Genomic DNA, 26,628 nt, shown 5'->3' on the forward strand with positions numbered 1-26,628 from the left:
AATTGAAAGAAATGGCGGAACAGGGATTACGCCAGAAAGAGGAATAACAAACAAACAAAAAAAAAAGACAAAAAGGTAGAGAAGGAGCAAAAACTGATGTTAATTTTGGAAGAAGGGAGAAACTAATTAAAATTTGAAAAGAAAAAAAAGGATGTGCCAACATAATCCCTTAATTATCTCCCACTAACCCACTACTCATAACCCTCTCAGAATTTTAACTCAACCGAAACTCTATCAGACAACTGAGCAAAAATTAACAACCACACTTGTGCTGAAATTTGAACACAGGAGTAAAGGGTAAGCTAACACCTTACCACTAAACCAACAAGTTCATTCTAATATAAAATAGCATACAGTCTTATATAAGCCCACTCAACAAGGGTAAGGCTAAGATTAGAAAAATAACAAAACAAATGTGAGACTTGAATCCAAGACCTCACACACACACCCAGAACACTTAGCCACTAAAGCAGATACACAATTGTATCAAAATTTATAGATACAGAAATAAATTTATCAAGACGTTACAGGATGCGAAAAGCTTATGCCAATAAATAAAATAAATCTGTTAATGAATTCAATGTCATTTTCTTCTTTGTCAAGGTTTGTCTATTTGATAACAAATGCAACCCAAGTCAACTTATGGTGAAATTCAGCTATTACTCTTTATACTATGGGTAAGTTGTTTGATAAGGCTTGTCTATTTGGTACCAAATGCAACCCAACTCAACTTTGAATCATATAATCATGATCACATTTTTCTATTACTCTTTGTATTATGAGTAAGTTGTACTTAAATTATAACACTTCAAGTCTAGATTTGAAATGCGCATGGTCTCACTCCATCTCGTCTTCAATTATTTTTTAAAGCATATCTAACTGTTCATTCTATTGTCGTGTTAACTCATTATATATATATAAATGAAATCAACAATGTAATGTAGTTGGCAACACTATGAATTGTTCCTTTTTATCTTTTGTAGCCAAAGAACATTGTCAAAGTGTACTTTTTGGGATACTTTCTTAAGCTTGTTGGTTGAAAGAGCATGATGCACAAAGGATGGTGATAAAAGAAAATTGCAACTTATATTTGTCTTTGGATAATCTACTATATAACTATTCCGTCTCAAGAAACTTATCTTGGGAGGAGGATGGGTTGAAGGTTGATTCTAAGCAAGAGTTTGGGGTTTACAAAATAAAGAAAGAACTATGTGGATGTTGAAGCTTGTTTTTAACAGGTATTGATGGCAATCTCAATTATAATTCGTTCCATCATTTTCCTTATATTATAATGTCTTTGATACTTTAGAAAAATACAAAAATCAAGTCAGTTCTTCTTAATTTCGTAATTGAGTAAATTGGTCCCTCTCAAAGAAATCAGAGCAATTTAATATCTGTCAATTTCGAAAGTGAGCAACTAAGGACAATTAATCACGATGTTAATGTTTTCCATCAATTGTACATGATTCTAATCGGTATAATAACAAATTTAGCCTTCAAAGTTTATACATCCTATCAATTTGGTCCTAATTTAACAAATTTATCCCGTAACATTTGTGTAAGTGTTGAGGCTGAATTATTGAATTTTTAGAATTAAGGTCAAGATGACAATATGTATAAATATTTAAGGCTAAATTTGTTATTATACCAATCAAAATCATGTACACTTGATGGAAAACATTAACATCGTGATTAATTGTTCTTCGTTGCTCACTTTCGAAATTGACAGTGACTAAGTTCCTCCAATTTTTTAGAGAGACAAGAGAGGTCTTTTTACCAAAATTCTATGTTTATTGAGTCAAATGATAAGGAGCTCATAACTTATAAATTCAAGTTTTATGAACTAAAAAATAGTACTAAAAAAGTTTATCCCCTAAAACGAAATTCGATTCGATTTGAACTCGAAACAATCATGGAATCAACTACCCAAAAAAACTACTATCAAATTAAAATAAAATAAGGAAAATCCGTTGACGTTAAAGTCATTTCAAAATGTATGCAATGAAAGAAAGATACTCGAAAAGACTTTTGCTTGCATTAATCATTGCAAAGTGCAAGTCAGCAGGCAAGAGAAAGTGAACTGCTGTAAAAAGAGCTGAGCATGGTTGATATTGGAATTGAGGATATGTTCTTTCTTTCTTATTCCTCCACTTTGGACGTTCTTATTGTTTCTCCCCGTTGCCCCATCGCTTTCTTTCTTTATGTACCCCCCAAACTTAAATTTATTCCTTGGCAAAACCAAACCAACCCCCCCCCCTATATATAAATGGTTCCAATTGGGTCTTGTTCTATTGCATTGCATATATACACTTGGAAACTTAAAATAAAAGGATCTCTTTTTCCAGGAAACTTTGAGATGGCCACTAGTTTCATTCGAACCCCTAGACAACATGAGCAAGATTGCCATATCCTTCACTCTTACTTCTCTGGTATTTCAACTTTTCGTTTTCTGCTTCTTTTCTATCGAGTTTTCGAAATAATCAGTAACTTAATTTAACAGGCAATTTTGGGGTAATCAGCAATGAAGAAGTCGTCAGAATATTTGTCAATCGAGACTCGAATGCGCTCAAGCTCGTTTGCCAAACTTACAGTCATTGGTACGGCCAAGATCTTCTTCAGTTTGTGTCGAATGTTCAGAGGAATAACTCGTTTGCGGTAAGTAAACAAATCTAGAGTTAATTACATGGAATTTTCTTGGTTTAGATATGCTGATATGAGCACATTACATGCCATTAATTAGAGGATAGCTTATCTCCGCATGGTTGAACCTTACGAACGTGATGCTCAGCTACTGAGGCATTCATTGTTTGGGGGAAGTCTAAACCTCAATACTCTAATCGAAGTAGCTTGTACCAGACCATCTTCGGAGCTGTTACAGATCAAACATTGCTATCAAACTCAATATAAATCCGACCTCGAAAAGGATTTAACTATGAAAATCAGTGGCGGATTCAAAGAGGTAATCTGCTATTTCCTAATGTTAGCTATCTCAACTTAAAGTCTTGACTCTTGACTCGTTTTATTTATTTTAATCTTTTTGCAAAAGATTCTGGTGACTGTTCTGAGATCGTGTCGGAATTACAGTAGTAAAGTAGACATGAGCTTAGCAATGTGCGATGCAAAGACTCTGTATGAAGCACTGGAAAGTGGGAAAAACATAGATCAGAGGACGATAATTTCGGTTTTGAGCCGAAGGAACAATGGCCAAGTAAGAGCCATACTAAGCTCATACAAGCAACTTTATGGCCATGAATTGAGCAAGTCCGTCAAGAGAAGCAAGTATGGTCAATTCGGGAAGGAGCTTCAAGTCGTGATCCGATGCATACAACATCCAGAGAAATTTTTCGCAAAACAACTGAGGATGAAAAATGCAGATGGACGAGAGATTTTGATTCGAACGGTGGTTACCAGATCGAGAATCGACATCAAAGGGATAAACAAAGCTTTTGCAACAAAAACAGGCAGCTCTTTAGAAAACCTTGTGGTACGAGAATTCGGCAGCAGTAAGAACAAGAATAACGACATTGTGGTCGGTATCTTGGTCGGGCTAATCAAAGGTGGCTAAAGACACAATTTAGTGGAATATGGTTCAGGATCAAGGCAGATTTGGTGCATAAATGAATTGTCTTGTTTATATGTTTCTAAATTAACAATTCATTGTAATTATCAACAAAGATCCCTGTCCGAACATATCTTTTTGGGTACATATGTAAGAATAAGATAAGAAAAGATATGTAAGAACTGCAATATTTGGTGCATTTACAAAAACGGCTCACTCCGCCATCTGTCTCCATTAAAAAAAAAATCTCATCATTCATAACAGATCGGCATGAAATCCGTGAAGCAGATCAGATTTTGCCATCCCTAATCCTAACTAATTTGCATGCTAATACTTCAGAAAATTATTACTAGGAACAAGAATACCCTTTAAAAACATGTGAAAGCGAAAATGACTGGTTTCACTTTCACTAACTAGGAGCAAAATGGGAATATAGTAGAGCGAAAAATCATTTTATAAGTGATTTACTTGTATGTTCCACATCAGGAAAAACATTGGAACAACATACAGTTCAGTTCCCATAATATAGTCGATTGCATTAATGTTGTAACTTGTAAATCTTGACTAAGATCGAAACATCTTTAACAAGCTTTATTCATGGGAACAATTAAAAATTACTCATTACCTGTCGAGGTATTAGAATAACTATCAATAGTCCTCACAAGTTTAGAAGATTGGCAGCAGTTTCTCATTCGTTGGTGGTTTCATCCTCCGGTTGAGCACTCCCTCCAACTATATAATAGCATGATGAATTGAATTGATTAAAGCACCATTTTGTCACCAAAAAGAAAATGCCAATGCACAAAAAAAAACATTCATCGACAAAAGTTTGCCATGTCAAATTGTCAGTAACTCAGCATACCTTCACCATCAGATGGGGCACAAGGAGACTTCCTGTATCTTGTTTGTTGTTGTGTGGGCTGAAGACAAAAAGCAGAAACAATGTAATCATATGCATAATAAGATTACTAAAGAACCATTTCTAGACCATATGATGAGATGCTAATTATTAGCTTTACCAAAATCAGAAAAAGCTTAGCAGACTTCAAAAACACATTTAAGAAAAATATTGTACGGAAGAACAAGGTAAACTGCAGATGAACAGATCATCCTCTAACCCGAATTTTTCTATTGATAAGGTAAAGGGTTGAAATCACAAACACGAACTGCATAAAATCCTCATTACATCATGATTCATGAGACATCATGTAACAGAACCATCAATTTTGCTCTTCATAAAACCATCACACAGATATTCAGCATGAGATGCAAGTCAAATTAATTATGCAAAAGAAACAACCAATGACACCATGTTAAAACAATACCAAAATTATCCACCTAATCAGAGTAGCCACTGTATGCATGATATCAAGCAAGTATATCAGGAAACCCCAACCAAAATTCTGCATGGGCTGTCTTCCAACTCATTTTAATAAAAAGTTCACAACTAATATTCACTCCAGTAGTTGAAGGCCTTAGGGAATCTACATATTCTAATCCCTTTTGCTCCTCCAGACATGAAAAAGTTCTAGCAAAGCCGGTTCACTGTTTTGAACCAATTAACAGGCCTATTTGTGAGCAAATTAAAGAATCTTAATTAAGTAGACAAAGTGATCTGAACTTTGGACCAATTAGAGAATCCCAGTAAAGTGGACCAGATCGATTTAAGCTTTCTTTAAACAGTCACATCCTGCAACATTAGCAAAGGACTACCTACTCTGTTTCTTTCTCCAATCATGGCAATTTAGGACAATTCTTAAAAGACACACAAGAAGGGAATATTAAATTAAATATTTTTATAAGCATTAGATTAATACCTGCAATTTGGGCCGGAGGGCTTCAAGTGGTCCTTTGGGCTTCTCAACACCTTGCTGTTGGTATCCAAGAACATAAAAAAAAATATTGGAAACTTCAGCTTAATCCGGATTCATTAGCATTACCAAACTACAATAATAAAACTAAAGGGAAAGAAAAAAAGGATTAGTTGGAGTATGGAGAATCTTTAAAGTACCTTTCCAAGTGCCCAATCAGCTGAGTCAAAGTATGCACGTTCGTGGTCCTGACATAAACTTAGATGAGAAACAGCCCAGACCAAAAACTTACAATTTCACCACAGAAATTACCTTAGAAATGAGTGGTGGTTTCTTAGGCTTAATCCCACCATATTTTTTCCTTATAGCTGCATCCTAAATATAGATAAGAAATAATAAATAAATCACTACAATTTGTAAAACTCCTTAGAAAAATCATTTAATGGGGCACACAGCTAAGATAAGAACACACCTCCTCTTCAGATGACGGCATGGATTTTTCAGACTCCTGTGCATCTATTTGTTCTTGCTCCTTGACATTCTCCATGCCTGAGATCAGTTCCTTGCAACCACCCAACTAATAGCAGCTATGATAGCACCCAAATGATTAGCATAAATCTTCAGAAATGCTAAAACTTTTATAGATCATAGAGACCACAAAAGAAGTTTCACTTATTCTCAACTAATAATAAGGTTGGCAATGTAGAATAAAAATATAAAATCTTAGTATATTAAGAGGAAAAACATCAGCCAAAAGGCTATGACACAGTTGTTTACAGCTTTCAAAGAATGCATACCATACTCTCTACATAATCAAAAAGCACTTGATGACAAATTAACTAGTTCACTAAACATTCATATTAAAAGAATTTTAAAAAAAAAAGAAAAAGAAAAAGACTTCGAGAGACAACCGTATTCATTCAATAAATTGCAATTTTCCAGGCTTAAAAGTTCAGTATCCCTGCATACTTATTATTGATGCATGTCCTTCACATGAAAACCAATAACACAATTGCAATAACAAAGGAAATCCCAAACATCATATATTTTAAAATATATAAATAATGATAATAAAACTAACCATTAAATTAAATGAATTTGGCAGAAAAGAAATGAGATCCTTGAGCTAGAAAATTGAATTAAGAACATATGCACCTAACTTAAACAATTTATAATACATACCAAAAATTCCAAAGTAAAAAGCATTAAATTAAAATCCATGAATATACAATAAAAACTGAGCATTAAATATAATTCATTTGACAGAAAAGAAACGAGATTCTTAAGCTATAAATTTGAATTAAAAAGATATGCAGATCCCCACCTAAGTGGCTATCAAACCATAATAAAATAGCCTACATAAATTTTAAAAAGAAAACCCTAGGTGCTGGTTAAATGTAAAGGAGAAGGGAAAGAAAAGGGGAAATGAGAAAGAAGGGGGTACCTGAATGCTAAGCACTCTGCGGAGATCGGAAATTCAGAGGGAAGGTATCTCCAATGGCGTTGGATAAATATATATATATTAATAATAATAAAACTTGTTGCGTTGTTGAGTTCTTTCGGTGGAGTTGGTTTGTTTATAGGAAATTATGGTAAAGGCATGCATTTTTTAGATTCTTCTATTTTTGGCATCCTTACTTTTTCAAATTACATGATAACATAATATCCTTTGTTTTTGGCTGTCTACTTAGATTTGGTAATAGTGGACTCAATATTATTACATGGTTACATCAAATTTTAAAAACAAAATCAATAATGAGATAATGACATGAATGGGGTTTGGATTCTAGCAAATATTTCAATCTAATACGAAAACGTTAACTGAGAAGAGATGTGATATATCTTTTCAATTATAACTTGTCACACCACATAAAAACGTTACATGTTAGGAGAGAAAATTTAACTTTGAAAAAAAGAAGTATTAGGATTGAGACTGCTGTTAATGATGGTCTTCGTATTGTTGTAATTAATATAAAAGATGGGTTAAGACAAGTTGTCCTTAATATTTTCTCACTTCATTACGATCTTATTAAGTTGAAATGTTAACAGTCTAAGTCAACCTTTAACATCCTATCATTTTGAGGACTTCACCCAAAAATTTAAGATCAATGTGTGTGCTAGGAAAGATGGAACGGCAGTTTTAATGTGAAATAATCAATTATTTTTTAAGATTATTTACTTAAATAATATTTTATTTGTGTATGTGAAGGATACCTTTTTGGATTACCCAAATTTATAGTCACCCAATACTTAGTGACTTTGTGAGTTAGCAAATACATTTATAGGAAAGGAGGAATGGATTGTAGTTGGAGACTTTAACCAAGTTCTCTTGCACAAAGATAAATTATCCTTTTCCAACAAGGGGACACACGGTGTGGATAACCTCTTTAATTGTATCAACAAGTGTAGTCTGGTTGAAGGACCAACTAAAAGGTAGAAGAAGGAACTTGTTTGGGAAAGGTTGGATAGAGCTTTTTTCTAATTGATAAAGGCTTCCAAAATCATGAATACTTAAGCAGCTCATAATTTGCCTTTATTTTGTTCGGATCACGGGCTCTAGAGTTGTGAATGAGTCAAGCCGGGTCAGGTTAAATAAAAAATTTAGGTTTGTTTTTTAAGTTTAAGTCTGGTATGATCTGAATAAAAATGTTAAAATCTAAACTTGTTTTAGCTTGTCTGTATTAAATTTTTTATATAAAAATAAATTTTAAAAATATAATACATCAAATACACTAAAAATATTTAAATAAATGTATCTCAACAAATGGAAAAAATTTAAATATATATTTAAATAATATTAAGATGAGTGCAACTTAGCAAGCAAATAATTAATAACAAAACAAGAGTTATACAATATCCACACAATAATAACAAAATAGTGGTAATATAATAACAAAATGATAACAAATCAATGAAAAAAAGTAAAAAAAATAGCAAAGAAACAGCAGTAGTAATTTTTTCTATAAATTCGAGCCAGGTCGGGGTAGACTCAGGGAAAAAAAGCTTGCCTGAGGCCTGGCTCGTTTAGAAAATGGATTTTATTTTTTTGTCCAAGTCTATTTTTTGGTCTATTTTTTTACTCAAACTCTCTCACTTTTCGGGCAAGTCTTCAAACTAGGCTGAGTGGCTCAGCCCATGAACAAGTCTAATGGGCTCATAGTTGCCTATATAAATCTTAAGCCACATTTCTAAAAAGGACCATATAGATTTGAAACGGAGTGTCTAACACATCTACAATGTAAAAAAATAATAATTGAAGCTTAGAGTGCTTAGATCTAAAGATTCTGGATTTTTTTTTTTTAAGAAACTACAAAAATGGAAAAAAGAGGTTGTGAGAAAGGAAAAAAGTTCTAGGACATCATCTTGAATCAAACGTTATGTTGAAATATGATTGTAGTAATAAGGGAAGAACTTGGAATTCTTAAAAGAATAGAAATAGATACACTGAATGCAAAACTCCAAAATATTATGGAACATTGAAGGCGATTGAATACAAAGTTTTCCATACCACAACTAAAAGGAGAAGGGAAATGAACACGGTTTGGAGATTATGTGATTCCAAGAACAATGGGGTTGATACCCCAACAGATCTTCCTCAATCACTTTCTAGACCGGACAGTTCTAACAACACTGGTCATATCCCATGGCAAAACTACGCTAGAACCAGAGGGGACCTTGGCCCCAAAAAGTTTGGAAACTGTTGATTATGTCCCTTGAAATTTTAAAAAATTGTAATTAGCCCACAAAACTTTTAGAAATTATAGTTAAGCTTTCTAGAAGTTCTAAAAATTTTATTTGAACCTTCCAGATGTTTTGAAAATTCTCATTAATCCCCTCAAAATTTTTGAGAGTTCATATTAAGCCCCTAATTTAAAAAATAATAATTAAACTCTTAAAATTTTTAAAAATTTTAAATAGACCCCTCAAAACTCAATGGCATGTTATGCAACAGATCGTATTAAGGATAAACTCCTCACACTCAATCTCCCAAGACTCTCTCAAGATCATGTGGATACCCTTGATGAATCTTTCTCTGAAAGTGAGGTAAGACAAGCTATTTTTCAAACTGGTCCTCTTAAGTTCTTAGGAATTGATGGAAATCCAACAATTTTCTATCAAGCTTTCTAAGATATTATCGGCCCTCTTACCACTAAGGCCACATTTCTGCGCATCGGGACATTTGCTAAAGGAACTTAACAAGATGACTATTGCACTCATACCAAAAGCCAATACTCACAATAAGCATTTGGACTTTTGTACCATTAACCTTTGCAACGTAGCTTACAAGGTCACTTCAAAAGTGTAGACTTAAAAGAAGTCTTAAATGATCTTGACTTCCCTTTTCAAAATGCTTTCATACAGAGAAGGTTAATAACTAACGACATCTTGTTGGTTGGGGAACTCCTGAACACCATTAAAGCAAAGAAAACAGGTACAGATTGTTTGGTGGCATTGAAAAATAGTTGGAATTTCATTCAGGCAATCCTTGAGTTGGCGAGCTTTGGACAAAATTGGTTACCCAAATATGTTACCGTTGTGTAATTATATATAATTATACTCAAATTCAATTATTAGGTGACTTTCCAAACACTACGTACATGTCAAGTCTTTTTATTATATTAATTAAACAATTTTACCATTACAGGGTGTTACGCATCAAGTTGTGATTAAAACGAATGATAATCACTTCTTATTTAATGGTGATTTGAATAAATGAAAAAACCTTTAGATATTAACATTTTTAAAGCACATGTACCACATTGAAAGATTTGCTAGCAATTTAGGCCATTATCCCTTACAAAAAATATGATATAAGATGGATATCCGAAAATGTCAAAATCTCGGGAATTATTTAATTTATCAAAATTGCATATCTCACCAGCATCTGCCCTATTGGTTAATTCTCAATGCATATTTCTCCGGGTTTTTTGGAAATGGAGATTTATGAAAATTCTGTTTCTATGATAATAAGAAGGTTAGTCTTTGAAAACGAAAAATTAAATTGCTTGAGATTGACCCCCGTTTGTATCATTGTCTATACCCCCAAACATTTTTATATGAAGAAATCAAAGTCATCTTAAGCTCAAATTGTGCTTGCCATTCGTGGTCTTGTATATTCAACTTTTGAATATCTATTCCATATTGAGATCTTTCATGGAATCATAGAGCAACATCTAAGGCAACCAAAATGATTGTATTTTGCTTATATTTATGCAGTAAAGTCAATGTAACAAACCCCCTACAAGTAAGAAATTTTGAGCCATGGGAAGAACATAAGATAAAGCAAACCTGTTTTCAGTTTTCAGTTTTCAAATGAGAAGTTTAAGGACCCGTATATGTTTCTTGCTTTTGCTATGCAACTACACTTTGCTAGAAAACCATGATGCTTTCTTCATCTTTGGTGACTCAACTTTTTTTTATGCTGGAAATGACAATTATATCATTACCACTGTTAATTATCAGGCAAACTTTTGGCCATATGGTGAAAACTATTTAAGATCTCTATCGGCCAATTTTCCGATGGGCATCTTATGCCAGAATTTATTGGTAAAGGACTTCAAAGAAAAGGGTTCCTTTTTCCTAGATCAACTTCAATGTAAGACTACTTATTCTCAAAGAAAAGGGTTACCTTCAATTGCACCATACTACCTGGTAACCATAAATTTGTCGACGAACTTTGTTTTGACCAGATCTGGTGTTTTGGCTGAAACTCATCAAGGATTTGTATATTATGTTTGTTCATTAGCTCGCTCATCTGTGATTCAAGTCATTTCAGATAACACATCCTCGGTCATACATGGTGATTTTAGTCATATTCTAGCAGTTTTCTTTTTACACTACTTATATTCTAGCAGTTACCTCCCTCCCTCCCTCCCTCCCTCCCTTTTACCAAACAAAATAAGAAATGCAAACAAGGACAGTATACTAACTTTATAATGGTTAGATTTCAAAGGAAGTAAACAATATGGAGCTTACTGAATGAAACCGACTTAGGATGCCAATTTCACACATTTACAGCCTGTACAACATCCTCACCAACAGCAGTAACTCTCAAGTTCTCAATTTGTAGCAGATGCAACCTCCGTAACTTCATCATATGTGCCAGTTGACTCATTAAAGGAATACCTATATAGGGAGATATAGACGGATAAGATTCTAAGCAGCAAAGTCTTGCAACATTTATCCAGATAATTTGGAAAAGCTCAAGCCTTAATGCTTGAAACACTCCGTCACACGGACATATCTTAAGTACAGCCTTTAAAAATCAAGCTGTATAAGCAACAGATAAAATCCCAAAACAGCAGGTTCTATCAACTCTGTGGCTAGACAACAAAAATCAAGAATCCACACAAATAAATATGAATAGTCAAAATCTTAAAAGCTGAAACAATAAAGCATGAGACATTCCCCCAAGCATTACATCTAGAAAGATGAAAATGGCGGGTTCATGGATCTTTGATTCAGGTCTTTAAATTTACTTTCAGTGTCCAGGCTATTGACATGAGCAAGGACTCACAAGGTCCTCTAAACAAAATCATAAACTTATAAGCATCCACAATATAAACTGATCTAAGGAGTTAGGACTATGAATGAACCAGCATAGATGCATTCAAGTGCTAATAATCAAAGCCCAAAAAGGGATGCATAAAACATTACCATTGCCCTGATGCTGCTGAGCCGTATAGTCCTGTAGATGGATCATAATAACACCCCAGAGTGCTACTGTAGTAGTACCTGAATGAAAAGATTATTGTAAGATCATTCAACCCTCTCTATAATAGTCTTATTTGTCTGCTAAAAATTTGGCTGTTACAGAAAAGTGATTGTTATCCTCTTATAACAACATTTGAGATTTAAATCATATTCAAGTCTATTTAATTTTCAAATTTAAAAATTATAATATATTAATTATAACATTAATTAGTGAAATTTAAATCAAATCTTTAATAAAATTCACAAATGTAATTCCATTTATTAAAGATCATTTAATATAATATGATAAATAGATTTTTTATGTAAAATTTGAACATTTTATTGAAATAACATCTTAACTAAAATTTATGATTTTTATTTCACTTAGGAATAAAACTAATTTTACTAAAATTAGAGACAAGAAGCAATTATAGAAAATTAATTTAGTAAAGAGTGTACTTCATAGTTTATGGTTGTTGTTATTGATGAAAAGTTGTTATAAATGATAGAAATAAAACATAAAAATAGGTTCTACAACAAATTTGGCTGTTATAATGAAATGTTATTATAGAGGGTTGCCAAACACCAATATACATACATGCATATATACTTGGAAACAATTCTCTCTTCAAAATCCACTGCCTCATTAGTCACAATTAACTCCAAGAACTGAAAATCCTAAACAGAAGTGTGTGTGTGTGTGTGTGGAGGTAGGTAAGGATAAAAGAGGGTACCCTGAAGATTCATCATAGACATAATCATTTAGCACATCTCCAGCTGAAAATCAAGAAAACGGGAAAATTAGATCTGTAGGTCAAGTAGCAAATGTACTCTAATTTCATCCAAAACACTAACATTCACAACCAAAATAAGAGTGACAATACATACTCTCAGAAAATGTGTTCACAGCATTTGATGATGATTGAATGAATGCATTAGAATTAGCCTCAGATGACTGCTTAAGATTTTCATCATCCTCATCATCTGCAAACATATCATAACCATCGGCAGCATCGCTTGAAACTTCTGCAGCAGTTAGACTTGAATTTGAAGTACCCACAGCTGGGTCAGGGAGTACGGAAGCAGTTCCAGGATTATTAATATCAGTAAGCATGTCACTTCCCAAGTTAGGATCAGAATTTTCCAGCACAACATTTGCAGATATGCTCTTTCCCCTGGCTAGAGCTAACTTCTCATATCCCTCTGAAAAAATATATATATCGAGAGCATGGTTAATAAAGGTTATTCAATATATACACCTGCCCTTACAAAATCACATGTGAATATTAGCATAATGGAGAGATCTGCAAAAAGCTGACCCAATTATGCCCATTCCTAATCCTAAATGGAATGTAACGATGTAGGGGTCCATACATAAACATGGTATCTATTTGGATAAGCTCGAATGACCCCTTCTCATAATGAGAATGTATATAGCCCTATTCAAACCTGGTCAGGTATGGAATGAACTTAAAATCATGGAATTGACTTGATCATCCGATCATAGATTATAAGTTAATAGCCCCAGCCCATTCCCATTTTGAGCTGAACAGATTTACTAATTCTTTGATTCCAGTTAGTAAAGGGGGGCCTTGAACTAAGAAATAGAATTCTCTTCGGAAACCATCAATATGAATAAAACAATACACACACACACACACACTAAAACATTGCACCTACCTGCCTCACGCTGGAAAACCTCCTGCTTCTCATGGTACACATCTGCAGAACAAAATTTAAACCAATAAGCATATACTAGGGCCAAAGATATATACCTAATCCTTCACCTACTTTTATAATTATCACAAGCAGGAAAATATCAGCAAAAGCAGATTTTCTTCATTGGAGTAAACGGCAATTGGTGGCCAACAAAACCATAAATCTCAACTAAGTTAAGACTCATATTAACAAGTATAGATATGCTCACAAAATCCTTCCCAATTGAAGTGACCATAACCATTAGCAAGCACCAATAATCTTAAAGGTCAAGGTGACATTTAAGGCTAGAAACATTTCAATGACACTTTGCCTCAAAGTGTGCAACAGCTTTAAATACATTAGTAGTCATTTTTTTGGGTTATAGAAGGTAGTGGCATAAAGATAGAATATTCAAGGTAACTTCTCAACCCTAGTGAACTAGAAGAACGAGAAAGTAACAAACTTAACTGTAGTCACCATTCTCCATCAACTTCATGGCATCCTCAGTTAGCTGGTCAAATACACGCTTTGTCTCAGCTGACATTTTCTCCTTTCTGTTACTTGAAGGTCCTTTCAACCCTCTCAAAGCTTGCAAAACCTGTCAAAAGGTAAATTAAAAGTAGCTTCAAACTTTCCCCTTGTAACTGTTTATTTACCTAATAAAGAAATGGATTTAACATCAGCACATAAGGATAGAGCTTAGAACTGAAAATAACAAGTGCAAAAAACATTGTATCTAACATTCTAATGCAACCGAGAACAATGTTGTCAAAGGGCCAAGGCATATGCAACACGCTAAGACCCCTACATCGCTTGAGGCATAAGCCGCAAAAATTCTTAGGTTAGACTATATTACCTTTTTTATTATTTATGAAGACTAGATAATGGGTATTTTTTTCTTTTTACCTCTTAAATAAAAGCTAATAATTCCTTTTTTAAAAGGTAGAAACCCAAGTTGCATTTTATTTAGGTGTGCCTTTCTGGGGCATTAAATTTCAGAAAGAAAAAATCCCTCGCCTCATTTGGAGGCTCTTTGAGGCACGAACTGGTACATGAGCTGTGCCTTAGCAATTAGGCTCTTGCCCTGACAACATCACTTGTGACTTTGACCTAAAAAAGAAAAACTATCTAGAAGAAATAATCTATACTGTTGACAGCTTCGTGGAATCCATGCCTGGGTGGCAATGATCATTTTTACAAAAAGAAAAACTAACCTCGATCTGACTCCCCTCAATAGAGTAAACATGGATGTTGAAATAATCATTATGGTAAAAATATATATATACACATAACAGATAAGATCCATATGCCTGTAACAATATGATAATCTACTACAACACCAGGTATTCAATATTCATTTCATATATAATGTATTCATAAAATGAAAATGAAAGCAACATGCAAATTTTAAACAAATATGTAAGACAATTATCATGTAAGATTACAGTGACAATTATCATGTAAGATTACAGTTTCTCTCAGAATCAAAGAAAAAAAAAATATTACCGTTTCTCCAGGCTCAAGCACATTGGCAATACGTCTCTTTATTATCCCAATGTCTTGGGCAGAAAGATCCTGTGCAACAACTTCATTATCTTCACCATTTGTTGTAGTAAATGCTTTTCCCGTATATTGTACATCAGCTTCAACACTATCAAACCACGCATCCTACAATAAATCCATGGGGCTGTCAATAGCAGTGCTGATATTCTATAGAGAAGCTCCAGGTCAATGCAATGCTTTACCTTGATTCCATTGTTATTGACATATTCAACAAAGTTTCCATCTGCATCAAAGTATCCTTCTTCTCTTTCTTTGTCTAGATTGAAAGGTTCTATTTGAATTCCATCGTCGATGAAGTTCTCATTATCCTACCAAAAGAAATTCCCATCATTGCCTATCTTTTCCCCTGAACCAATAAATGAGGAATCTGGCAGTCATCTTGACTGCAGAAAGGCTGCCAGTTCAGGAAAGAAGCATCCTAAAGTTATAAACTCACTCAATAACAGAATCACAACTGCTGTATCAAAGCTCAGAGTGGCACTGAAGATTGTACAAGCCAACAACACACCAAAACTCCAGCAAAATGAAATGATAAACTGCATTTTTGCATTAGAAATGAAATAAAACTACCCATGTTCTCTTCCATTACATAGTTGGCTATTTTGGATAGGCTAAGCATACTTTGCATGGACCAGCGTATAAGCCAAGCCATTTTGAGTTTAATTATATTTGGCTGCAATCCCTTATTGTCATTCCAAGTGGCAGATTAGTTTTGAATCTTCAAAATTTTGGAATAAATTTTCAATTATCCAAAAAGAAAAAAAATGAAACACCCTTTTAGAATTTATTAGTGCGGACACATTAGGTAGAAAAGAAACTATAGTACCTAATTGGCAGAAGGACCAATCATAAAACTGGATGAGAATGCAAAGAAGCATCTATCTGGAAGCTAAATCGTATAAGATATGTGCACATCATCTGCTTCTAGAGTTTAGACATTTAGCGTAAATTAGCATTAATTCACAAAAGACTGACTGCAGAATTAACATCATACTGTCAAGTCATACATTGAAGCTAGGACAGACTAACAGCATGGGAAACTAACCTCATAGGCAACTTCAGCTAAGGTGATATCATTAAGCATTCCACGTCCATCTTCGGTGAATAATTCAGTAGTAATTTGATTGCGGCGCTTGGAACGCTCCTTAGCAGCGAGACGGGGATCTTGCAAGTTACCAGAACCGTCTTCAACATCAACTCGGTTCACTGCTTCTTCTCCAGGCTTTACCTTCTTTCCCTTGGGAAACCTAATCCTCTTCAGCCTGTAAATAAAAAAAATGATTGAACTCTAAAATTAAAACAATAGACATAATTCTTGAAAAAGAACAGAATTGTATTTGATCCTAACTTTCTCAAAAGGAGATGAATTTATGAAACCATCAAGACTTAAATTTTCCAAAGTAAATATATATATATATATATATATATATATATATATAGAGAGAGAGAGAGAGAGAGAGAGAGAGAGATAAATAGCAGACATAAAAGAGAAAAAAAATTTATAGAATTAAGGAGCTGAAACAATTGCATCAATACTTTGAGATGTAAAATATTCGTTTTCAAGGTAAAAGAGAGAGGGCGAAGCAGAGAAGTACGCGGGAGGTTTGTTGGAATCGTCATCATCGAAGAGATGGCGCTTGAGATGAGAGCGCGGTGGTTTTTCTTCCATCTTTGCAAATTCTCAGGTCCTACCTTCAACTGAAAATGAAAATTTTGATTTCTAATGAGAAAACTGTCAACAATAGCAATGGAAAACTAGACACAAGAGGAAGAGACGTTGAAGAGAATAATGAAATGGGGAGTGGAGCGGATCAAGCCTTTGTGGTTTAGCCCAATTAATGGCTCAAGGCTGCTTGGTTCAAGAAATCTCCTAGTGGGAGGTTTCAAAATGACATTATTAAAAATAGTATATCAAGATTTTATTATCACTTTTTCTTTTTTGGGGGGGAATATTACTCTTATATCAAATTTAATTTCCAATTTTTACCATTTTATCCTTAAATTGTACATTTATCTCCTTAATTAATATATGCAATGTAATTCTTTTAAAGTTTATTTCTTTAATTAATACTAGATTATGACTTAATAAAAAAACAAAAGTGAAAATATATTTATAAAAGATTTTATACTAAAATTAAATGAAATTTTGGTCCACATGGTTATATTAAAATTTAAAGGTAACAATGTGTAGTAGGGTCAAACCCTAACCAAATCTCATATGAAACAACAATTTTATTTATTATTAATTTAGGAAAAATAACATTTGTTGATTGTATTGCAGTTTGTCAATTATATAATTATTATAAGATTTTTCATTATATTTTTGATACAATAATGATTCTGACAAACAATTCTTGGCAACAAAAAGGTATGTTTATAATTAACTTTCACTCTCAATATATTCGATTTAGTGAAATATTCTCTTCAATAATTTTCACAGACTTTATTTATAATTAATTTTACATTCAATGCACAAGACAACAAACATGTGAATAAAGTCAATTTAACAAGAGAAACTCCTAAATAACTTTACATTCAATGAAAAAGACAACAAAAACTCATATTCCAATCAAACGAATAATAATCTGAATTCTCTAATTTTTTATAAATATTTGCTGTTCTTCCCTTGCCCAAGGTTTGTGCTTGATGATTTATAGCAGATTTCTTGCTTCTTGAATATATCCGTATCCCAAGGTAGTTATCGGTGCTTACCATTAGGGCCCTTGCAATGGTATGGACTCCCCGGTTTGAGGCGAGCATATTGACAATGATGAGATGAGATTATTGAGTTGTGGTGCCTATCTCGGTTTTTTTGTTTCATTGTTTTCTGAACTCCAGCATTATGAATTGCATTTGCTTTGCAATGTTTTCATCCCTTCTCTTCCATTAGAACAAAGAAAGTGGTTAATTGTCCATTTCCGGACTTAGTCAAGGTCTACCATCAGACATGTATCATTATCATTTGGCCAAGTGCCAAAATAAGAGGGTATATGATTTTTAATATGCACAAGCAAATGCTGGATGGAAATCAGGGTAGTGTCAGATCCGAAAGCATCCAGCAATGCAGCAGAGCCATGTACCATCTCACAATCACCAGGAAGAAACATCTGATGGGCGAAAATTTACTCATCCACTGAAATCTAATTTATCTTCAATTACGTCACCTCACATTGAAAATGTCTGCTATTTCATTCAATGACAAACAAAAATTCATGCACACCAACATAACACAAAGTATAAGTTCATGCCAGAACCCTCAGCTAAAACAGGGCAACCACAAGTTAAAATTCAAAACTACTTAAGCACTTAATACTGTGGAAGTCAAATCAATGTCATGTCAAGAGCAAATTAAGTAGTCAGTAGTAACAATATTGCTAGGCCATCGAAAAAATTATCAGAAATGAACAGGGAGATCCAAGAAAGCAAAACACAGATCAGAGCAATCAAAATTTTCATTGGAATATAAGTAGATGATACATGCAACAGATACCAGCAGTGATCAAAGGAAATAACATAGCGTGATGTATCAGCACAAAACTGCAATGGCATCCAGTCTATTCATCTTTCAACATGCTTAGCCACCAAGGTATGCATGCCTAAAATTTTCAGTTCTTTCATTCTTTAAGCATCTAAAGCAAACTCAGAGCACAAGGGCGAGCTTGTAGTCCTATGAGTAAAATTAGAATAAGGAAATCACTATAATAGCAAAGGAACTTCAAACAGGGAAAGATAATAAAACTTGACCAAACATGTGATAAGGGGGCAGCATATCATATCCATTTCAACACCGAGGTATTAAAACTGACACGATCCTGCAGGAATTGCAGCAACAGCCAGCCACAAGCAAACAAGGTAGAAAGCTAGGCAACTGCTAAAACCATTTTCAACATGATCCAACAAGGCAGCAACAGTCTGGTACAGGTTATTAATTTGTACTCAGTGGTTATCCACAAGCCATATGTATCATACAACAGAATTGGCACAGCAACCACTTCCCAGCTACAATCACGGTCAAAGTTGCTACAACTCAAAACATTAAGGAAGAGGGAGCGGTTAACATGATTAATGGAATACAACAATCAAACAATTAAATAAGAACAAGTTATTTTGTTCAATTAATGCAACTACAAGGTTTAGACCAGACATTACATTTTTATTTTTAGCAACCACATCAGGTCTAATGCCAGAGAGCTCATCAAACACAGCATTCCACAGGTCAAAAAATCATCTTGGGTCCTTTAATATCATCACAGCAACTAAACCTCAGAGCCAATATTTAGAAATCAGAAGACCCAAGGATAATCAGATGCAAAAATCAGGAACCAGAGAGGGCCAAAGCTTTCTGGAAACCAAGACATGACTATAGCTCTTACCAATCACCATATCTTTCAGTTAAAAATAGTTAACAAACAGTCCCTGCAATCAGCATACTGCAATAACCCAGCATCACAATCACGACCATTCATCTATAGATAAAAACAGCACGAACAGCAACATCAACATCATGTCCATTTGCCCAACTCACTCTTTCCCCGAACATTGCTATAAAAGCAAACAGGCGATTGGAGATGAATCAGCATTTTTAGAAAATAAAAATAAAAAATAAAAGAATTTTAAAAACCATTGCATAATGGGGCCCCATCAGTTAATCAGAGAAACAAATACCACACAAAACCAGAGCAAAATATAACATCTAAAGATAGAGCAAAGTAAGATGACAGACTTGCGTCACAGAATCTTTGATGAGTACTGAAACATCAAGCTACAAACTACACAACTTAACTAATTGAGACAAAAGGTTCAGGCAGTCAATAAAACAACAAAAAACCCAGTCCTACCAACACTAGAAAACAAATGATATTTGAATGTCCTCAACATTAACAAAATAGCGACAGGAGTCATGCTAAGCCAAGTCTCCAGGAATTCCAATGCCATCAGCAAGATCATTCCTACAAAATACAAAAACAAACACAAAATCAAAGAGTCAAAAGTCAAAATCACAGGTTGTATGAAGAAATTTACCCAAAAAAGAAAGATTGAAAAGCAAACAAAAAAAAAAGACAAATGAGAGTAAATGAGATGGGGGGAAAACTCACATTGATCTATGAGTTTCAAGAAGATGGGCTCCGTGAATCAGCAGGGCGGCCTTGCGGTGAAACACTCCGAGGACTTGGAGACCGTCCATCACGGCTCCGTCTACTAGGACTTTCACCCCTAGGGGGAGATGTCTTACGTGGGGAAGGACTCTTCTGAGGACTAGGGCTACGCCGAGCAGGAGAAGCACTGAAATACAGAAGTATCAGAATGAGGTAACTAAAGAATGGGAGGAAAATAGACGAAACCGAACATCATGAATTGCAAAGCATAAACCTCATTGATCGACTTCTACTTCGCCTATCATCATCGTAACGACCTCTTCCTCGGCCTTTAGAATGGACAGGACTAGCACTACGGCTCCTGCTTCGACGCCGAGAATCTCTGTCTTTCCCACGATATCGATCACGTTCATATCTGTCATAACTTCTACTTCGACTTCTTCTTCTATAATCCTTATCTTTATAATGGTCATCCCGGTGCCTGAACATATCAAATGCAGCAAACATCACATGTCCACAAAACCATAAAAAGATAAAATCAACCCATTTGGCATCACATATCCAACCAAGGCAATACTGGAGTTACTCTGACAAATCAATTAGGATAAAGAAATCTAATATCGAATTGTCAAGAAATAAATAACCAATAAACCACAGTTACTGCATTCAGATATTCATGTGGGAACAGGCAGATAACCATCGACTTATCTTAAAAGTACTACCGCATAGCACCATCATCTTCACGCCACTATTAATCTCAAGTGCTTCCGTTGGTAAGGAAAAGAAAAAGCATACGTGAAAAATCCACATGGTTATCCCTTCATTTATATCTCTCACAATTTATTCAGAAAAGTAGGCACAAGAAGAAAACGCTACCTATCAAGCAAAACGAGTACAAACAAAAGTTGTCAAAGAAGAAAAAGAATGCACATAACAACTTACCTTCTGCGAGGACTGCGGCTTCTTGACTTTGGAAATGATTCAATAATCCTTCCTTTCTGACTGCAAGGGAAATCAGTGAAATACATGAATCTCACTACACAATTAAAGACCCAAAGATAAAATACTAGGGATATGAAAATACTGCAAGGATAATGAGATATCCACACAAAAGAAATTAAATAAAAAATGCCAGATATAGCCGCAAATTATAAATCAGCATGCCAAACAAGCCTTTCAAACTTCCATTGTAGATGCTAATTTGTTGATCACCAATACAAATTACTAAAGCAAGCGGACATTTTCCCTGTTAAAGCAAAACAATAAGGCGTTTTCCTTTGTAAAATACTTTCTTAGACGAGCCAAATTGACATTTTTATCAAATAATTTCTTACACTGCATACATCCTCTCTACAATATACTTAAAATATGTTCCAGTGAAAGAAGAAATATATATGAATCACAACTAGCAAACAACTTACATTCTCTCTGCATTAGGCCCATATTTTGCAAACTGAACAGTTATCTCCCGACCATCAACAACTCTCCCTAAAAGAAGAGTAAATGTCATAATATATCATGTGAGTTACCTACGTAATTAATACAACACCGCATTTAATACATATAAAGAGCTAACATAAAAGACAGACAGACAGAGCGTAAACGAGTAGAAGAAATGTACCATCGAGCCTATCTACAGCTTTCTGAGCCTCATCGGCATACTTGTAGCGCACAAATGCAAAGCCTCGAGAATCACCAGTCCTACCATCAAGCGAACAAAAATATTATTCTATAAATTCACAACAACCAAAAGGAACGAAAAAGAAAGAGAAAAAGAACCTTCGATCTTTGGGAATGAAGATGTCGACGACCTTCCCGTACTTGTCGAAGAGCGGAAACAAATCATCAGCAGTCGTGCCTAAACAAATTCAAACCAAATTAAAGGTTTTAGCCACAGTATAAATAAACCGCCAGCAGTCGTGCCTAAATAATTTGAAACGAACGGACGAGAGACGAGGAGAGAAAGAAGCTTACGGAAGGTAATGTTGAGGACGAGAAGGGAGTAGGTGTCGGTGATGTCGGGCGGGCCTGACCTTCCGAAGTGAGACATTATCGCGATTGAGAGGAAAAAAAAGATGAAGAAAAGAAAGTTTAGGGTTAGGGTTTGCTTGCGGAAGCTAAAATCAAGAGGCGAAGAGAAAAAGGATAACGATGTAACGATGTAACGTTGTGGGTATTATAGACTTTTGCGCTGTGAACAACGCTCTTGCTGTAAATAATTACAATTATACGACCTATTTTCTAATTTATAATTTGATTTGGAGGTTAAATTCTGATTTTGGTCCCTTTATGATGCTCGAAATTAGATTTTAGTCCATATATTTTAATTGTCCCATTATTTTCCCCACTTTAACTAATCATGTAAACATGAAATTTTATCTCATTGAATCTTCATTTTAACTAGTCAAACCACCTTATATATTTTGAATAATTCATAAGATTATAAGAAAAATCAAATTATACCAAATTTAGGTGTATATATTAAATATTAAATTATATCAAAATAAACTTGAAATTATCATTACTCCAAGTATTTCAATTTAGTCCATTTTCTCTCTTGAGCTTGTGAGGCTTTAGGTAGACTAATTTCTAATGCATATTCGTTCCATGTGATTTTAAGCAATTAATTCTTAATTAGTTTTAAATAACGAATTATTAATTAGGGTTACCTATGATAATGATAGTTTATTTTAGTTTTAATACTATACAATTTTAGAAATATATAAGAAAGTAAACTAGGAAAGCAACATGCAACAATTTTAATAATAATTCATGATAGATACGGAAAATATTTACAATTAAAATAATGTTTGATAAAAATTATATATAAATTACAAATAAAATTATACATAAAAATATATACAAATTCATTAGAAAAAAACATACGTAATCATATACATAATTAAAAATATCCATAAAAGTGTACATAAAATACATATAACAATATACAAATAATATTAGTAAATAATACATAATAATATACATTGGGTTGTGCATAAATGTATAAAAAATACATAAATATATGCATAAAATAATATTAGCCTCAAGAAATTCATAAAAATATACATAAAATTATCATGTTTATTATCCTACTTGGGAAAACTGTTACTGCTCATTCCATGACTTCTTATAACAAAACTGTTTCTCTACTTAAGTTATCAATTTGGGTTGTGAATAGGTTTTGTTTGTGCTGAGTTAAATCCACTTGAGTGTGATATATTTGACAAAACACGAAGCATGGTTCGACTAAGATTTTAAATACTCCTAATCAAATTGCTTGAGGTGATTGGACAAACATGAAAGTCTTATTAGCTCTCATGATTAAAATATTATTTTTTAATGATAAATATCAGGTTTATTCAAGGGACTTTTTTTAGGTCTTTTTATCTCTTTAACTGCTCCAATTAACAAGTTTTAAGTGAAGACAATGTTTATCTTTTGAGAGAGTTTTGGTGTTGTTAAAAAATTGATTTATGATGATATTTAGGGTGGGTTTGGATGGGTGATTGGGTGCGGTGCGGTGCGTTTAGCTTACTTTGTGTCTCACGCTACAGTATCATTACAGTATCTAATCTCACCGCCACTGCTGTTTTTACACTAACCGCAGGTAAATGCATCGCCCATCCAAACTCACCCTTAGTTGATAAATACTCATGATCATTAATGGGGTAATTTCAATTTTTAAACTTGGGTGGGTGATTTGTGATAACTGAGATCGATATTGGGGTTGCAATTAGTTGTTTATGTTAGGGTGGATTGAGCTTAAGCCAAGACTCCGCAGATGTAAAACCCTTGTGTTTGAATTGCGTTAACAAATACAGGTTGTATCAATTATTTTTTGTTCTTATTTTTTACATTATATGTTTTTGTTCTAATTGTCGTTACAACGAATATTAAGCAAAAATAAGTTATCATATTTGTAGGCTAATTATTTTTCAGCGTTAAAACTAAAAAGATTTTAAAGATAATATAGTACATTCATAAACAACACTCATCTTTTAACCCGTATCAAACACAAAATAAGAAAAGCAATAAATATCACAATTTTTACAACTAAACACCTTGATACGATAAAATCTATCTTTCATCCATCTTTTAATACTTAAGTAATTTAATACATCAATCCTCTTTTACATTCGCTGTACCAAACAAGGTGTAAGGGCTTATGGTGTTATAAAGATGAAGGTGAAGATTGGGGTTTTTTAGCAAAATATTATAAGAAAAATGAAATATTACCAAAATATAATAACTTTTTTTTATTTATCAAAATAAAACTTTTTTTATTTACGAAAATATATAAAAAAAAACTGCAAAAAGCCTGTAAAAAGCTGGAAAAGCGGGTCAGGCCAATGCCATTGGCGGCACCAATGGCGCCAATGCCATTGGCGGCACCAATGGTGCAATTTTAATTGGCGGCACTCTCGTATTATAAGTACCAGCTCTATCCAGCTAAAGGGAGAAAAATCAGAAGCAGAAAAAAAAAAGGAGAGCCGCGGAAAAGAAGAGAAAAAGAAGGTATTTTTTAAAAAATAATTGATTATATTGTTGTTATTGTTTTGTATATTTTGTAATATTTTTTGTTTTAGTTTAGTTATTAAGATAAAACTCAAATTGATAGTTTTAGTTAGTATTACTATTATTATTTATTGTTTTTGTTAGTATTAAGATGTAACTTAGTAGCATTATTGTAAGTAAAAAACTAGTATTATTATTATGGTTAGTTATTATTTTATTTACCAAAATAAACTAGTTAGTAAAACACTAGTATTATTATTCTAGTTAATTAGTTAATATTTCTAGTAAAACCTTAATTATTAATTTTAGTGTATATTATTTTGAGTATAAAATTTTTTGACCTAATGTTGACAAATTTTTTGTATATTGTTATAAAAGTATAATTCATTTGAAATAATTTTATTATTCCGCTTATGCTTATGCTTAAATTATATCCAAATTGTATCCAAATTAAGTTATAAAATACCATGTGCGCATTTGAAATTATTAAAATTATATCGACAATAGAGGCATTTATAATTGGATTCAGCTTTAATATAATGAAAAAATAGAATAATTAAATCTATACAACAAATTTCAGAAGTAAGCAAATATTAAATTAGAAATATTAAATTTATACAAAAAGTGCCCTAAAACCCCTAAAATTGATGGTTCGATGGTGTTGTCCTAGGGGTATACCTATTTGGAGGTCGACGATCACGTTCTGAGCGACGACCAACTTCATAGTTCGGCGCAAGTGGGGGTGTGGCAAACGTAGAGGAAAAATCATCATTCGCCACCGACAAACTTGATCCGGAATGAGTTCCATGATGCTGTGGATACGGATCGAACGGGTCAGGCATGCCGTACTGCGGCGGGTGGTTTCCGAATAGTTCAAATTCGTAGGCATATTCTGTCGATTGCGCAGCGTACATCGCCACCGGATCCGGATCCATCGGGCCTTCAAGTTGCTGCACGTGCGGGAGGATTATAGTCAACTGCCCTCCAAGTAGATATGACTTCCTGCAACTAGAGTACCATCGTATATACTCTAATGATGGTTGCAGGTCGGTAGCCGGATCCATCTGAGGCTTTCGGCACAATCGGTCGTTCCATAGTGCAACAAATTTCCGGTGTTTAATTCCCCAATCCATTTGAAATTTTCCTCTTTTATTCATGTCGTGAACTTCCCCCAGTTGGCATGGCGGATTCGGGATAGGTTGGATGCAGCCAAACTGCCGTAGCACCCGATCTCCGTTATACCACTCGACTACGTTGAAATTGATAATTGGTGCGTTAGTGCACCATATGTGGGAATCAACGTACACGGACGAGGGTACAACATTTGTGATTTCCGGTCGACGGTATGGCATCCATATAAATTGCATGATTAATAACATTGTAACGAGTTAGTGCCACAACGTCTGAGTAAGATATAGAAATAGAATATATGTCATGAATATTAGAATAGCATCTTACCCCATCCCGGGCATGCTGTTCAATCATTAGGCGATATATCGGGACATCATACGACTTCCCGATGCCTGGACGAGCAGTCCACCTACAAAAAATAATATAGGGTTTAGGGTTGGTAACATTATTCAATATATTATGACTACAAAATAATGACAATTTATACTTTATCACCTGAGTGGCAGTGGATACAGATATAGTTGGTGACTAACGGATGCCAAAAACGGCATCCGATAAAGTG

General features: G+C 33.9%; 4 protein-coding genes across 10 annotated transcripts; 1 reads left to right on the forward strand and 3 right to left on the reverse strand.

Moving 5' to 3' along the window:
• The first annotated feature begins 2,296 nt into the window (after positions 1-2,296).
• LOC105795067 (annexin Gh1) lies at positions 2,297-3,749 on the forward strand. The gene is made up of 4 exons (XM_012624526.2): positions 2,297-2,429; positions 2,501-2,655; positions 2,741-2,959; positions 3,047-3,749. The coding sequence occupies exons 1-4, from the start codon at positions 2,357-2,359 to the stop codon at positions 3,563-3,565; spliced, it is 966 nt and encodes a 321-aa protein (XP_012479980.2). The 5' UTR covers positions 2,297-2,356; the 3' UTR covers positions 3,566-3,749.
• Positions 3,750-3,995: 246 nt separating this feature from the next.
• On the reverse strand, positions 3,996-6,976 carry LOC105795069 (uncharacterized). The gene is made up of 7 exons (XM_012624528.2): positions 6,815-6,976; positions 5,843-5,957; positions 5,683-5,745; positions 5,571-5,618; positions 5,377-5,430; positions 4,422-4,479; positions 3,996-4,291 (listed from the first exon to the last, which is right to left on the reverse strand). The coding sequence occupies exons 2-7, from the start codon at positions 5,915-5,917 to the stop codon at positions 4,248-4,250; spliced, it is 342 nt and encodes a 113-aa protein (XP_012479982.1). The 5' UTR covers positions 5,918-5,957; positions 6,815-6,976; the 3' UTR covers positions 3,996-4,247.
• Positions 6,977-11,276: 4,300 nt separating this feature from the next.
• Positions 11,277-17,165, reverse strand: LOC105795066 (SUPPRESSOR OF ABI3-5). The gene is made up of 10 exons (XM_012624525.2): positions 16,920-17,165; positions 16,370-16,586; positions 15,507-15,632; positions 15,268-15,429; positions 14,230-14,359; positions 13,744-13,785; positions 12,952-13,266; positions 12,798-12,840; positions 12,028-12,105; positions 11,277-11,496 (listed from the first exon to the last, which is right to left on the reverse strand). The coding sequence occupies exons 1-10, from the start codon at positions 16,991-16,993 to the stop codon at positions 11,430-11,432; spliced, it is 1,254 nt and encodes a 417-aa protein (XP_012479979.1). The 5' UTR covers positions 16,994-17,165; the 3' UTR covers positions 11,277-11,429.
• A 1,593-nt stretch (positions 17,166-18,758) lies between these two features.
• LOC105795068 (serine/arginine-rich splicing factor SC35) lies at positions 18,759-22,579 on the reverse strand. 7 transcript variants are annotated; one of them, XR_001134192.2, is made up of 11 exons: positions 22,395-22,579; positions 22,200-22,278; positions 22,042-22,121; positions 21,842-21,908; positions 21,363-21,422; positions 20,695-20,901; positions 20,421-20,607; positions 20,163-20,273; positions 19,698-19,866; positions 19,474-19,560; positions 18,759-19,344 (listed from the first exon to the last, which is right to left on the reverse strand). XR_001134192.2 is itself a non-coding variant. In XM_012624527.2 (8 exons), exons 1-7 carry the CDS (start codon positions 22,468-22,470, stop codon positions 20,436-20,438), a joined length of 741 nt encoding a protein of 246 aa, XP_012479981.1. In that variant the 5' UTR covers positions 22,471-22,579; the 3' UTR covers positions 19,987-20,273; positions 20,421-20,435. The 7 variants fall into 7 exon arrangements, 1 of the variants encoding a protein (XP_012479981.1); XR_001134191.2 differs by having other exon boundaries at positions 19,474-19,580; XR_001134190.2 differs by having other exon boundaries at positions 18,759-19,560.
• Between the last annotated feature and the right edge of the window lie 4,049 nt (positions 22,580-26,628).

The sequence above is a fragment of the Gossypium raimondii genome, chromosome 3 (genome assembly GCF_025698545.1).
Source record: "Gossypium raimondii isolate GPD5lz chromosome 3, ASM2569854v1, whole genome shotgun sequence".
Taxonomy (NCBI): Eukaryota; Viridiplantae; Streptophyta; class Magnoliopsida; order Malvales; family Malvaceae; genus Gossypium; species Gossypium raimondii.